Source organism: Triturus cristatus, chromosome 12 (genome assembly GCF_964204655.1).
Source record: "Triturus cristatus chromosome 12, aTriCri1.1, whole genome shotgun sequence".
Classification (NCBI taxonomy): domain Eukaryota; kingdom Metazoa; phylum Chordata; class Amphibia; order Caudata; family Salamandridae; genus Triturus; species Triturus cristatus.
Genome location: NC_140595.1, coordinates 59,641,702 through 59,657,425, shown reverse-complemented (window position 1 = coordinate 59,657,425; position 15,724 = coordinate 59,641,702). Strand labels below are relative to the sequence as shown.

General features: G+C 47.8%; 1 protein-coding gene across 2 annotated transcripts in view; it reads right to left on the bottom strand.

Annotated features, from left to right (window-relative positions):
* Positions 1-15,724, bottom strand: part of LOC146772463 (phospholipid-transporting ATPase IK-like) — a 520,789-nt gene that overhangs the window by 154,657 nt on the left and 350,408 nt on the right. For both annotated transcript variants that reach the window (XM_085638338.1, XM_085638339.1), the window contains exon 19: positions 6,754-6,865. In XM_085638338.1, coding sequence (XP_085494464.1) covers positions 6,754-6,865 — 112 coding nt within the window. The remainder of the gene's footprint in view (positions 1-6,753; positions 6,866-15,724) is intronic.

The following is a 15,724-nucleotide window of genomic DNA, read 5'->3' as shown; positions in this document are numbered from 1 at the left end:
GAAAGGACCCCACCAGCCAATGCAGAACAGAGGGCCCCATAGGGGACCAGATCTGTGGACCAGGTAGAACCTCGCCCCTGCCAGGCCAAGGGAATCCTCCAGCAGAACCCCACCAACCCCAGGGGGATGTAGGAGGGAAAGAAGGCCGAAGAGGCCTGTACAATCAAAGCAGAGGAACCAAGGGCAAGGATTGAGAGGCCGAAGCACCCCACTCCCCCACAAGGCAACATAGCTTCCGCCCAATGCCAAGACAGGAAAGCGGAAGAAGAAGAAGCCTAGAGGGCCCAAGGAAGCCAGGGAAAGAAGGCGAACCCACTCCAGATGGAGAGCAGCCTGCCAGCCAGAACAGCGCCGGCAGTCAAAGCCAGAAGCAATAAGAACAGTCCGAGGCCCCAGGAAGGCCGAGTAGGTGACGCCTGGCAAGAGAGAACACAGGATCATCCCAGCCCTGAGGATAGGAGCAGGGAGAGGAGGAGATGCCCGTATCACCATTACGAGTTGCAGCGCACACGACCTCAGGAAGCAAAAGCAACCTACCTAAACGCCATGGAGAACAGGCACCCGAAGGCGACCAGAACCTTCTAGCAGAGCGCAAGCCATATGACAGCTACCACTACCACACATAGGGTACGTTAAGTCCCAAGATATGGGAACCCTCTTTGGAAGAACCTCCGCAGCAGACGATAAAACAAAAGAGCCACGGGGAAAAAAACACCCCCGCTGAAGGCTTGACAAGCAGCCCAAGCAAAGCAGAAGGCCCAATCTCAGGGCCAAGCCTGCGCAACAACTCCTGTAGAACCACACACAATCAACACAAGGGCCATCCAGCAGCCAACAATGCCAAAGTCCCAAGGAAGGATGTAAACGGCCAGAAAACACACTGCACAGCCAAAACAGCCGGCCTAAGAAGGCCCAGAATCAACCCATCTCAGAAGTCACTGAGGAGGGGAGGGAGGAGGAGGAGAATAAGGCGGAGGAGGAGGACGGAGCCCCGCCAAGAGCCTTTAGATGGCGGTGTCGGCCGGGGCATGGAACAACAGGCTGCCATCAAACGGAAGGTCGATGAGTCGCTCCCGAATATTCTCAGGGAATACTCCGTCCCGAAGCCAAGCATGGCGATGGAGAGCGACTGAGGAAGCCATGGCCCGGCCCAGCACCTCTGAGATGTCCAGAGCGGAGCAGAGAATAAACACCGCAAGCTCCCAGCCATCCAATGCATGACGCCGTAAGTCAACCAGGCCAGACTCCTGGGACGCTGCAGATCCCAGAGACTCAGCCGAGTCCCACAAACAGGAGGAGGCCCTAACCAGCACACACAAGGTGTTAAAGGCCCGCAGGGCCGCGCTGGTCAAAGCGAACATGTTGCGTCCCCAAGAGTCCAGCCAGCTGGCCTCTCAGGACGGCAGAGTCAACAGTGGCGGCAGGGAGGGAAAAGCAGTCTGCAAAAGGGGGCTGGCGGCTGAGGGGTGAAGGGAAAGACATGCCGGATCATGTAGCGCCAGGAGGTGCCGGTGCAGAAGATGCTGAGGCACCGGGTCCCCTGAGGCAGGACGCCTCCAAGCCCCCGTCAAGGAAGAAAGGAGCGAACCTTCAAAGGGAAGTAAGATTTCCCTCCCACCAGAGCCCTGGTGGAGGACCTCCAATAGATGGTCCGCCGGAAAGTGAGCCACTGGGTCTCCCATGCGCAGAATGCCCACAGCCGTGGACACAGCGTGAGCAAATGCCGCACCCGCCTCCATAGGGCCCGCGGTGGAGAAAGCAGCTCCTCCGTGGGCGATGGCTGTACTAAGGCGGCCGTCCCCGAGGCCAAGCGGGGCAGGCAAGGGCCAGACCTGGAAGTCAGAAGGAGCCGAAGAATGAGGGACCTGCCGCTCTTCCGACAAACACCTCTGCTTCAGGAAGGGCGGGGAGCCGCCCTTCGACACCGGTGAAAAAGACACCACACGGCGACCAGTCTCCGGGGAGGACGACACCAATATACAGCCTGCCTCCGGCGAAGAAGGAGCATCCGAAGACGAATCCGCGGTACGACCCCTGCGCGGAGCCACAGAGTCCGCTGCTTGAGGTAGGACGTCGGCACCAGCCGGCGTCACCGGTCACCGGACAAGGTACCTCTAAGTCACCCCGCACCGGGGACAGGAGCGGAGACTGGAGTAGAGCTGGAGCTGCATCGGCCCCGGGGCAATGCCGGATTGATGCCGACCCGACCCCCGCCGAGGCAGCCACCTGTGTGGGGGAACGAGGCAGAGCCTGGGGAGTGGCACGAAGCCCTCCGCCAGCCGCGGCCCATAAGGAGGCAAAGATCGCTCGGCAACCCATGTGGCGGCGCCAGGGACGATTCAACCTCCGACGAGGCAGCCGCCTGCAGGGACAGATGAGAGGGGCCCGGAGAGGGACGAGGGGTCTTCCGCTGGCCTCGACCCGGAGCGGGACGAGGAGGGTCCACCGACCCCTGTGGCTCCGCACGGTCCAGCTGCTGCCAGCACCGTAGCGGCGTCATCTCGGCCTTAGACAGGACCACCCTGTCAAGGGACCAAGAGGGGCTCGAGGATGCGACCCGAGCCCCGGCGACCTCCTGCCATACCACAGGGACCCCCACGGGAGTTTGCGGCGAGGCAGAGACGCCGTGGCCTGAAGGAGGTGCCCCAGAGGAGCCGCACCCCAACAGTACCACATCCTCCAAGCCTGGATCTGAACCAGTCGGCGCCGGGGCCGGAGCCACTGGCGGCGCCGCAGAGGGCCCTGTGCAGAGACGAGGGATCCGCCGACGCCCCAGGAGGGGAAGGAGGAGGAGACGCCAGCGAGGCCTGCACAGCCGCCGCGTATGTCTCCATTTGGACTCTCGATGCCCCAACACTGGAAAACGGTGGATAGGACGACACGCGGGCCGCATCACCCGCGGAGAGTCCACACCCCCCGGTAGGCCGGAAACCAGCCCCCGGGGACAAACTGCGACACTTACCCACCGGGGAGCGACGCTCACGTGACATCGGAGAAGGGCGAGGACGACGACCACGGCCGTATCTGAAGCCGTCTGCCGAAGCAGACCGAGGGGAGGACGTCGACCTGGAGAGACGCGCCAAGAGAAGTTTCATCCGGCGCCCCCGCTGCGACTTCGGCTTCAACTGTTGGCACGCCGTACACTCTGTGGTGCCGTGATCCTCCCCCAAACACCACATACAAATGAGGTGAGGGTCTGTCGCCGACATAAGATGCCCACAAGACGTGCAAGTTTTAAAGCCCGAAGGCATTCGCACACTGTTCCATCAAAAGAATGGAATAAAAAGGGGGCCCTAACAGGCCCGTAGCATGGATCGGATCCGCGTTGCACGCGGAAAAGGAAAAAAAACTGATGTAGGCGCGCCGGGGCGGGCCTTATGTGACCTCGCTGACATCACGTACGCGGACGACGCCTGGGCGGAGTCGCGTGATGTCACCCCGCCTCTGGCGCGCAGGAATGCTGTGGCAAAAAAGTTTCCGGATCCAGTCTCACGCCTGGGGATAATTCTACGTGAAGGAATCTGCGGCTAGTAATCTCTATCAGATTTCCAGGTTTAGGACTCTTTACTGCATGTGATCACCTAAACTCGGTGCTGGGCAGGCAGCCCACACTAGGGGCCTCATGTAGGTAGCGTACCAGTTACCACTTCTTAAATACCGAGCCGTACCGACTCGGTATTTAAGAAGTGGTAACTCGTATGTAGGTAATGAGTCGGTAATTTTTACCGATTCGTTACTAGTCGGTGATTACCGAATCGGTATTTACCGATTCGGTAATGAGGCATACCTTCCCATTGATGGGAAGGTATGCCTCATTACCGAATCGGTAAATACCGCTTCGGTAATGGGGGGAACACATACAAGGGTGGCAGGGTGTCACATTGACACCCTGTTGCACCCCTGATTCGGCCATGTGTGCACATGTGGCACACATACATGCCCTAAGGGCATGTATGTATGCCACATTGCACACTGCTACGCGCGTAAAAATGCATTTACACATACATTCATTATTTACCACCAACTATAAGTTGGTGGTAAATACCGACTCATAAACACACACACACACTCCCCCTACATCTCGATTTTGCTTTCGGAATTTACCGAATCGGTAAAATTACCGATTCGGAAAAGTTACCGATTCGGTAACATTACCGATTCGGTATTATTACCGAATCGGTAATTTTACCGATTCGGTAAATTCCGAAAGCAAAATATGTCCCCCTACATACCAATGGCCAAAATACCGGTCGGTAACGGTATTATTACCGAAAATCGGCCGTTACCGACCGGTATTTGGCTTCCTACATGAGGCCCTAGGTCTCCAATTCGTGCCGTGGATGCACACGGTTACACAGCTCTGTACTCACCACGGAGAATATATATTCAGAGATGCACATGTACTCGGCGCCGCCCTACATTTAAGCGCTGCTTCCGTCCCAGTTCCTTTTTCAATCTTCTCTCATACTTCCCCCAACTTCACAGTTTTGCTCTGACTTCCGCCACTCATTCTCTCACCTTCATCTCTCTGGTTCTCCACCTGCACCACTCATTCTTCCACCCACTCCAGCTTCACCAGTTCACTTTCTCACCACTAACTTTACCCCTCTCTTCCTTAACTTCGCTCTCCCCTATAGTTCCTTGTCATGCACATTCCTCAGTGACTTACTCCACACACAGACAACAGGGACAACAAATTGCCCATAAAAAAATATAAACAGTTAACCTCCACTGCTCGCTCTCACTTTCACTCTGGTCATTACCCCTATTTCCCAGTTTCCCTCTGCTTCACTTTTATTCCCTGGTTCTCTCCCACCTCCACTCTTCCACCGTCGCCTGCATATTTTCCACAATCCCTCATTCTCGCACCTGGGTCTTTGCCTTCTACTTCTACATATTTCTTAACTGTTTCTCTGTCTCCCAGTTCCATTGTCCTCTCCTCCTCCTCGGCCTCCTTCGGTCACCCTCCCATGTCCATGTCCTACAGGGTCTCTCCATCATCTCCCACCTTTCTCTTACCTTAGCCTCTCCCACTCCCTCCCCCTCTAGCTACACCAGTCTCCTTACAGATTCCACCTTTCTTCTATTTTTTTGCACCCACCTTCTGCAATTGGCATAATTTCCATTTCTCACTGCTCCACCTTCACCCTTCCCCTTTCCCTCTCATCTCTAGCGCTTATTCCCTCACCACTACGTGCTCCATCCCCCTTCTCTTCCCTATACAATCAGCATAATTTCACTTAATGCTACACACTTCCCCACCACACAATCCAACTCTTCACATTTCCATTCCACACCACATTATTCAACAGCAAACCACATGATTCAACTCAACACAATTACACAACACACCACATACATTCAATCCATACCACAGAATTCCACATCATGCCACAAACAACAACAGCACACCACATAATTAAACTCCTCTACATACCACTCCCGAACACAAAATACCATTCCAAATAATTACACTCCATAATGCACAATGCCACTCCACATAATTCCAGTGCACTCAATACCACATCTTTACTATCCACAAAAAACACTGCACACCATACTACATAATTCCACTACACTAATCCACTCCATACCACACAATTCTACCTCATAAGAATTCCACAACTAAGAATACCAATTCAACCCACACAATTCCACTCCACACCACCTACATCCACTACACTCCAAACCAAACATCATTTACAACGCCAATAGCTCTAACTCTCACCTATTGCATTGCAAATGCTTGTTGTCGTTACTGACTGCAGCATATAAAACCTGTAAAAACTTGACGGGATTTGCCTGTAAATGAGTACAACACATATATGATTCTAAAGTGCTCCTGCTCTGGGTGTTCAACAGAGGATCCACCCACTGCCTGCACACCATGGAGACAAATTATTGCAGGTTATGAGCTCTGCACTCTTTAAATTCTCAGTTTTGGGAGAATTGTTATAGGAAATTTGGTAATACCTTGTTGGACAAGCACTAAATGAGGGCATACTTTCTTCGCTGCTGCAATGCTACCTGCATAATGACCTGATTTAGGGTTTGGCGGAGAGGGTACTTTGTTGCAACTGGGATGGAGTACCCTCTTAGGCAAACTGAAGGTCCACCCGCCTCATTTAGAGTAGGCCGGACCTTTAGTATATCAGCGATGGAGACTAATCTGTCTCCATCACTGACATACTCCTCTGACGGCCTCACAAAGTGAGGACAGTTGAAGGTTTGACTATTTGAGCGATTTAGAGTGGGTGGACAATAGGCAGTCTTCACTGTCTCACCACCAGGTAAAACATGGTGGTGAAGGGCAGTGAAAAGAGCAAAATGACCCCTACATCATGAGAGAAAACTCTAATGGTGTGGCGGTCATTAGTGTTTCTATTTTGAAAAATAAACCCTGCTTTGCGATTTTGCTTTTGAAAATAAAAACATGTTAAAAGTTTGACAGACCGTACCATCATGTTGATGGAGTGGTCCATCAAATTTATAATCCATTTACAGGAGCTGCTGTGACAGTGGTTCCTGGCAATATAAGAGATTTCCGCAGGGGCGGCGCACATCTCTAAATATTTTCGTGTGGTTGCTTCATGAAGGCAAGAGAGTATTTTACTACGCCACCCTGATGGGGTAATAATGATAATCCAAATTCTAAATCATCACTTTGGATTTGGGTAGAAGATATAACAAGAGAATGTCAAGGACTACCGAAAACATCCATCCAGCAGAGACCTGGAAGAGAGCTGTGTGTACCTTGCTTATCTCCGGTCAGCACCCAGACCTTGATGTTACCCTTCCGGAGCAACTCGATGGTTTCGGGAACCCGATCTTGTAAGTTATCCTCAATGGCTGTGACACCAAGCAGCTGTGGATGAAACATAAGGAACATTGAGCCTTCCAGTCTTTAACATATCTTAACGTGACATGGTGAGTTTAGAGCTACAGGTTCTCAAGGCTGGTGTCTTACTCTGTATATCTATTGAACGTAGCCTAAGCAAAGTGCTTTTGCTGATTCCGCTAGGGCCTAAAAGAAGCAGGAAGGAAATCTGGTCACTTATGTCCACTTGGACATGGCCATGCTTCATAAAAACATATACATCACTACTGTCCAACAGCTAAACTACAAATGTGCACACATGTATGTTCAAATACAACATACATGTCTGCTATCATTCTTGTTTAAATAACGTATGCTGTAAATAACGGGCTTTACAGTCCTGTGACAAATCCAGCAGATTCACCAAACTGCTAGAAGAAGCAGAATTTACATTATCCTCAGGGTTTGAATTCCCAAGGATCACAGGATTAAGATATTGCACCACCGGGTGCCCATGTATAAATCCTATTTCCTGTTGAGAGGCTAAGGCAACATCATGGAGTGGAAATTAGTGAAAGTAAACATGGCTCCTGAAGCCAAGTTACATTTCTGTTCCTGATGCACTCTTAAGGGTCCTAGAGAAAAGGAGATAAGGAGTAGCAAAGGCAGCGGTTGTGTACCAATGGGAAGCGTTGGGAAGCAGCCGTGCCGCCTGACTACCCCAGTCCGATATCCATGGTTCAGTAGGGTAAATCAAAATGAGGGCGAAAGAAGCAAAAATGTGGGGTACACTCTGCTTCCTTGATTGACATAAAACATTTCAAAGAGTGAACCCACACCATTGTCAAAGATTAGAGTCTCTTCTTAAAATAGTAGTGAGACCCTCACAACTTTTTTCCTTCATTAGTATGTGTTCCCCTCTACAGTACTAGTAGTCAGTAGCGTCAGCATAAGGTCTCGCCTCCACCAGGAGGTAGACCCTCTTAGATAAGAGTCTCAGTGGGATAAATGCAGGAAGTGAGTTCAAATTATCCTCGAACCCAGAGAGACGCTATTTTATTACAAACTGCTCCGGCGGCAAGGTTAAAATGTGTGAGATGTGATGGGGACATTTAATTTTCCTTCACATTTATGGTGTTAAAAAAAAGGCCCACATTTTTTAGCCTATATGCGCCCAGAAGGTCATTGGCTTTCTTCAGGACCGGTTAAGTGTCAGATCCCTGTGGTACTTGGTGGGGTATTATCCCCCTGGAACTCTGATTATGGCTACAGTCACTCAATCAAATTGGGACGTCTACTGCTATTTCCTAATCTGGAGAAAGCTGGGGCCCCATAGGATCACGGGAAGGATACGGAAGTTGCCATTTGCACAAAAAAAATGATATAGCAAATTAAGGACATTAGAAATCTAGCAAGAGCACAGATAAAGTCTGCTTTCCAGATCCTCTTTCAGGCCAATACCGGTTTGATTTTTCATTTTACACTCTATTCTGCTCATTTCTGCTTCTAAAGCCGAGGTCACTTCCCCATATTTCCTCTTTCTATAACTTGCTCTATTAGTAATACAGCCTCTCCAGAAGGCTTTCAAGGTGTCCCAAACTATTGTGATGTTGGCTGTACCTAAGTTATTCTCTAGGAAATACTTAGTTTCAATGAGAAGAAAAGCAATCTCATCCTCTTCAAGCAATATTGTTCGATCAAATGACCAAGTTCTAATATGCTGTGGCTGTCAATACTTAAGAGGATTCCTGAATGATCTGAAAGATGTGACGGAAGGTATTCAATCTCCTTGACACGATCTTTTAAGCAAAAGGTAGTCAATTCTTGACTTATGTCTGTATTTCAGGTTTCTGAAAGATATTCCTAGTTGCTCTCCCGACCTTTCCCTCCATATATCACATAACCCTAATTGGGCCATCATTATCAAAAGCGAGTTCCTAGATCTGGGGTGAACTGCTGCTCTACAGTTTGGAAACTTATCCAGTTTGGGGTTTAATACGATGTTAAAATCTCCTGCCCATATCACTAGTTCCGGAAAGTCGAGGAGATGGGAACGGATAGCATTGAGATGTGAAGCATCATCTTGGGTCCATAATATCCCACCAAAGTAAAAAGAATGCCCCATAAAGTGATCTTCAGTATCAGCCATCTACTGCTAAGATCTTCCCTGTATTGTAAAATTTGGGCTCTAGCTTGTTTTTTAAACAGGAACAGTACTCCTCTAATATTTGCCGTCTGGTCGGTGCAAATGAAAACGTCCACCTACTTCTGACTTTTTAACATTTCTTTTGTCTCTGTCTTAAGAAGATGAGTTTCCTGGATGACAATGAACTGCGCCGGGGAATCTCTCAAATATTGTAGAATTCTAGCTCTTCTTCCCCTCATGCTCAGGCATTCCAGGACAAAAACTGAACAGTTGTCATGTTATTTCAGAATTGCCCTTAACATATACTACCTTAACTCTACTAGCACAAAGACATAACAATAGCCATAACCAGCAACATACATCCAATAGCCTTCCAGCTTTCACATTGTTCCTGCTCTTCAAGATCAGTGATTCGAATGAGGTTTTGACGAATGAGGTGTTTTTGGTTTTATCCCCCTGTGCATTTCTTCCCTCCACCCCCCCTCCCCAGGAAACCCTTCCCCCATTACTCTGGTCTGGTGTATGACCAGCTTTGCGTCCATAGCCTCCCCCTCCCCTACCCTCTATTCATATTGTGTCTAGTGAAAAGTGAAAAAAGAACCTACTCTCCCTTTTTTCCCCTCTTTTTTCCTTTTATATGTATATATATATTTTTCTTTCTTTTTCTTTCTTTTCTTTCCCCTTCCCTATTTCCTACATTTCTTTATGCTTCCTTATGTTTTTCAATTTCTCTCTTTTTTTTTTTTATATGCCTTTCATTACTATACCAAGTATTGGAGAAGAGCCTCTACTCAAATGTAATCTAACCTCCGATACAAAGGAAAGGGACAAGGAAACCTCTAGCCTTTTTCACCCTTTTTTAGGGGCCTCCTTGCTAATAGACTCTAACAACTCGTCTGTCTCGTGGGTTGATCTGATGTTATACATCTTATTGTTGAACATTACTTTCAAGAAAGCCGGGAATTTAAGTTGTACTACTGCACCAAGTTTTCCATTCTTTGACCCAATTCCCACTGTCGTTCAAGTGTAGCTCTAGAAAGATCTGAACGCACCTCGAAAGAGAAGTCTTTACTTCTTAACGTCTTTGCCTTCAGGGCCTGGTTCGAAATGTTCTCCTTAATAGAATAAGTGAGAAAGTTAATAAGGATCTTCCTTAGTTTTGCTCTGTTAGGGTTGTGACGAAATGGGTCCCTATGGATTCTTTGGACATCCCTTTCCAGGAGCTCTGTTGATTCCTCGAGTGATAGCGTCTCCTTAAGCAACGCAATGACAAAGGTCTTAATGTCTGTCCCTTCCTTGCCTTTAGGAACATTCATGACCCGTAGGTTGTTTCTATGAGAGTTGTTTTCAAGTGACTCCACCCCATCCCGCAAAGCGGCTTCATCCCTCTGTAGTTTTTGTATTTTTATCTCTGACGACCCCAAATTTGTCTTAAGATCCTCAACAGATCTCTCTAGGGATTCAGTCCTTGAATTTAACAGATTGACTTTCCTCTCCAGGGTCTCACAGGCAGTCCGTATCTCATTTTGGTTGTCTGCAGAAACTGCAAAGCCCTGTTTTATATCCTCCTTTAGTGATATAAATAGAGCTTCAATCGAGACCCCTGAAGGACAGTTAACATCAGCCGCATGAATCTGGGTGTTAGGTTCCACTCCACTCCCTGGCTGTGACTCAGACTGCCTCTGCAGTGTTGCCGTAGATAACGTAGGAGATATGAAAGTTGTTGGCGTAATACATGAGGGCATAGCGCTTTGACTGAGAGGGACCCCATTAGGTTCCATGTTACCTAAGAAGCTCTCGGCAGCCGAGCTGATAGAGGAAGGCTCAGAAACCTCCCCCTGTTTTGACACAATCAAAACCTCCGGTTGCACCCTAAACAAGCATTTACAATGCAACGGTCTCGGCATTGTTAAAGTTAGAGCTATTGGCATTGCTGATGATATTTTTTTTAATGTTTTTGTTTTTAAAACATTGAAAGAAACGGCAGAGTTCTGTACGACCTGCAGGCGACGTAGGAGGAAACCTGGGAGGCCTCAGTAGTCTGTCAAACCGTTATTGTAAATCCCACTAACAAACTTCATACAGGGACCCTCTCAGTTTTAGGTAGTCCAAACACGTCATTTAGACTAGAACCAGTATCTAAGAAACATTAGGAAGCAGCGTCAGCAGCCGAGACCTAAAAAGGGCACATTGTTTAGGATTCAGTAATGAAACCAAACACACTCGTTATGAGAGATCTGACATAATAGGGCTGTACTAATTCGGTTAAATATAGAAAATAGGATACAACAAATAACACCTATGTTCATACGTGTTTATAATATGGATAACATTAAACAAGAAATGATCATGATGACTGAGCATTTATAGAACACTTAAATAATAGCATCCGGAATGAAATAATAGTCTCCTCAATTGACTCATGGAAGAGGGCTTGAATTTTTTCCCTCGGTGTAAAATGAATGTCAATGCAGGTTGTTTAGGCTGTCATGTTAAACGAGCACGTTTAATTTAAGCAATGTATTCGATTAATGAAAACCAATACCCGCAACCTCGTCATATTGCGCGTAGATGCCGAAGGCGCTTGATAAGTGATGGCGTTGATGCTGAACTTGCCAAACGTAATCAAACAAGTTGGAATTTTTACAAAACTGAAGACTAAGTGGGGCACCACTTAAAACTATATGGGGATCTAAGACAGCCATGTGGGGTGGGAAACTCAGAAGAGAGGCACAGCGAGGGGGGGGGGGAGTAGGTCCAAAGTTAGTGAATTGCTGAAAGATTAATATACATATGCGGGCTGGGGAGCACAGAGTTGAGGGGGGGGGAGGAGATTGAAGGCACAGGCGAATGCCAAAAATTTAAATGACTTTCAATATTAAGGTAACACATGCACACGAATCAGAAATTGAGCTTGTGCCCTAGAGAAAACTTAATATGTAGGCATGGCTTAATGGCATTGATCTTTGTGAATTGCTGAAAGATTAATATACATATGCGGGCTGGGGAGCACAGAGTTGAGGGGGGGGGAGATTGAAGGCACAGGCGAATGACAAAAATGTAAATGACTTTCAATATTAAGGTAACACATGCACACAAATCAGAAATTGAGCTTGTACCCTAGAGAAAACTTAATATGTAGGCATGGCTTAATGGCATTGATCTTTGTCAGCTTATGTTTTATGTTATTAAAACGGTTATTTTTGGGACTTTCGTCGTTCATTCAAATGGAGAAGCAATCAATCAACTGAGAATGAGACAGGCACAACAAGGGTGGGGATAGGCGACATTGAAGACTGACAGAAAAGACCGGTGTGCTTGGGAGGAAAAACGCATGCAGCCTGAGCATGAGACTTACCTGTGCAGTTCTAGTGACCCCAGCCATCCTTACATGCTTCGGTTCCTTAGGCTCAATGTGAGTGGAGTGTTACGCAAACGCTGCTCCGGCCGGAAACAGCATGCGATCCTTTAACAGAAAGTGTCCCAATGCGGAACTGAAAATTATGCGATAAAATAACAACCGCCGACGGAGCAATTTGGTCAACGCACAAAACCACACAGTGGTGGAACGCTGTCAACGTAAGGATCGTGGATGTTCTAACACGGAAGAAGCCATATTTGAGCTGTCATTTTGTTTGAAAATGCATCCCTATATTTTCATGCTTTACCGATTTTGCTCTAGGATGAACGTTTATTTGGATACAATTAGTTTTCATAAATACATATTTTATGCAGATGTGGCAGCAGACTTTCTGCAAAACACATTTTTATTACCGGCGTTTAATATATATTTAGTATATACGCACATCTGACATTTTATAGTCATTTTCTGATGTAAAATAAGAGGTTACAAGATCAAAGCTTCTTGCAATACGGACTTTTCTCCAAACAAAAGTTGTCCTGGCTGCGTTGTCCGCCCTCACTGTTGCTGCTCGCAGCTGGGCGGAAGTGCGTCGGGTTGCAGCGGGTTTTTCGGATGCTGCAAAGCTTTGTAGCTCTGCTCGGCTTGTTTTGGAAATGTCCTTTATACTGCATGAACACATTCTATAAACTGCGGAAACCTCAAATACGAGTTAGGGCTAACTCATTGGTGTTGATTTTATCTTAAATAATTTTTCTAAAGTGCACACGCGCACAAACCATAGAGAATGTCTGCGAGTGCATTTACCCTATTGTGAAGCGTAGCTATTCTAACAATAGAATCTGTCCTAGTTCTTCCAACCAAAGGCCACATTATTTTAACTCGTTTCAGGATGCAAAAAATTGTCCAAAATAATATGGTGCAGTTTCTTTCATTGTAAATGAGGGTCAGCCGTTTTTAAAACTAGCCTACTGGGAGCAAGAAGTAGGACGCTCTTGCGGCTGTCTGAAGTCTCGTTGGATTTCCTTTTACTGGCGATTGTTTGTGTTAGAGCCAGTTTATTACAGCTTCAAAATGGCCTCGGGAAGCGGGGTAGGTATCCGATCTTTGGACCACAGAAACATGAGGGATCACTGAGTGCCGCTGCGATTTAAGGGATTGGGCCGATGGGGGTATTCGTCTGAATTTGAAACTGGAAAGTTCCTTGGGAAAGAGCAGAAAAGTGAGGGTTTGGTAGAGTGAATGGACCTGAGTAGGTAACAAGCACACCACTGCCTTTCTCCGAGGCGAAGCAGAAATGCCTCAGAGAAAGGCAGCGGCGCTTTTGGATTCGGGGGCGTGTTCTCCTCTTGCCATTGGCTGGAGGAGATAATTAGAAAAGTAGCAAAAAACACGCCACCGAATCCGAAAAGGACGGAGCCTGTTCGGAGTGACGGACCTCTTCTCCAATGGCTGGCCAGCATTCAAGAGGCCAGCCAATGGAGAAGAGGGGAGAAGAGGGGCGGGTTCAAGCCCCTCTTCTCCAAGTCATTATATCTCGCAAGCGAGACTGCGCAAGCGCAGCCTTCGCTAGCCGAGACCTAAAAAGGAGCGTAAAGATGGGGTGACTCACTTTATTATATAATGTGACACTTTTGTTTCTACCCCCTTTTATGCTCCTCCTTTTACTTGGTAGTTCTGGAAGGCTGTTCTATGATTTGGGGGTAGAGCGTTGACAGCCTTTGTATTTCCTCCTTCAGAATATAGCTCCAGTGGCTCTACTAATCCACTATCCTGTCCTTTGGCGCTAGTGCCTACCTGTTCAGCCTCACTTTTCCCACGTCTGCCCCTCTCCACCCCCCCCCCCCCCCCTCTTTACTGGAACCCGTATCTAAGCTGCCTGGCTTTTTCGCCCCCTTGTGTCCCCCTTCCAAGTATTGAGGCGGGATTCTACCTCCATAAACTCAGGGATGTCTTAGACAGTCAGGGCATTTTGTCTAATTTACAATATGGGTTTAGAGCTAATAGGGGGACACTGGATCAATGTTTAAACCTACAGCTTCTGATTAGTAAATACACGGTGGCGAAGGACGGGTCCCTTTTCATGGCTTTTATGGACCTGTCCTCTGCTTTCGATCTGGTTAACCGGTGTAAGCTATGGGCCATCATGACGGATTTAGGTATTGATCCTGCATTGTTGAGTTTTTTAGCAGTACTACATCAGGATCTTTCTGCCTCAGTGAGGGTCACCCAGGATGGGAAATGCACTAGAGACTTTAGGTCAGAGAGTGGTGTGAGGCAGGGGTGTATCCTTGCCCCACTCCTCTTTACTATTTATATTAATGGCCTGGAGAGGTCCCTGGGGGCCCCGAGAGCGGACGCGCCGCATGTGGGGGATCTGGTTGTACCGGTTCTTCAAATGCGGATGACGCTGTCCTGTTGGCCCGCACTGCTGTGGGGCTCTAGAGATTGTTGGATGCCTTCGGTGCCTTTATGGCCGCTCTAGACCTTAAGGTAAACATAAAGAAATCCCATTTTATGGTGGTAGGGAAACAGAGCCAACAGTCTAAATCTAGATCTTTATTTTGTAATGGGGAAGAGATTACCAGGGTAAAGGTTTTTTGTTATTTGGGAGTTCTCTTCGATGAGAATGGTACCTGGGGACCGCAAATTAAGCACAAACGTAACTCTGTAGCAAGGTCCACCTCAGCGCTGTTGAGTTTTGCTAAAAGGCTGGGGGCAAGACCAATGGAGGCCCTGCTGAAAGTCTATACCTCGAAAAGCCTGGCTATTGCCACCTATGGCGCGGCTCTTTGGGGCTATGTCACGCAGGATTTGATTCAAGTAGTTGAAAATAGATTCCTGAGACATTTGCTTTCTGTTCCCCAATTGACTCCTGTTTTTTCAATTCATGCGGAGGTTGGTTTGGGTTATGTTACGGACAAGCTTAAGATGGCCCCATTGTTGTGTTGGATGAAAACCTGGTTAAATCAGGAAATCACTCTTAACCATCTGATCCTTACCGACATCCTAGCCTTGGATAATGTTAAAAGAATACCTTGGTTGGAGTACGTTAGAGCGGCGTTCTCCTGCCTTGGGCGCCCTGAGCTTTTTTCGTCCCCATCACATATTGTCAAGGCAGACATTGCTTGGATTAAACAGTCTTTTCAAGACAGGGTAAAATTGGATTGTGAGGAGCGTGAACTATTAAAGAACAAGTTACTTACCTTCGGTAACGATGTATCTGTAAGAAACATTAGTTAGTTAGATTCCTCACCTTAGAATATCCCCAGGCGTCAGACTGGATCCGGAAGATTTTTCGTCAGCAATACCCCTTGCGCGTCGCTAGGCGTCGTCTGCGGCTCCGCGTCCGTCGTCGGCGTCGTGCGCCGGAATGACGTCGTCGGAGTACTTAGACGCC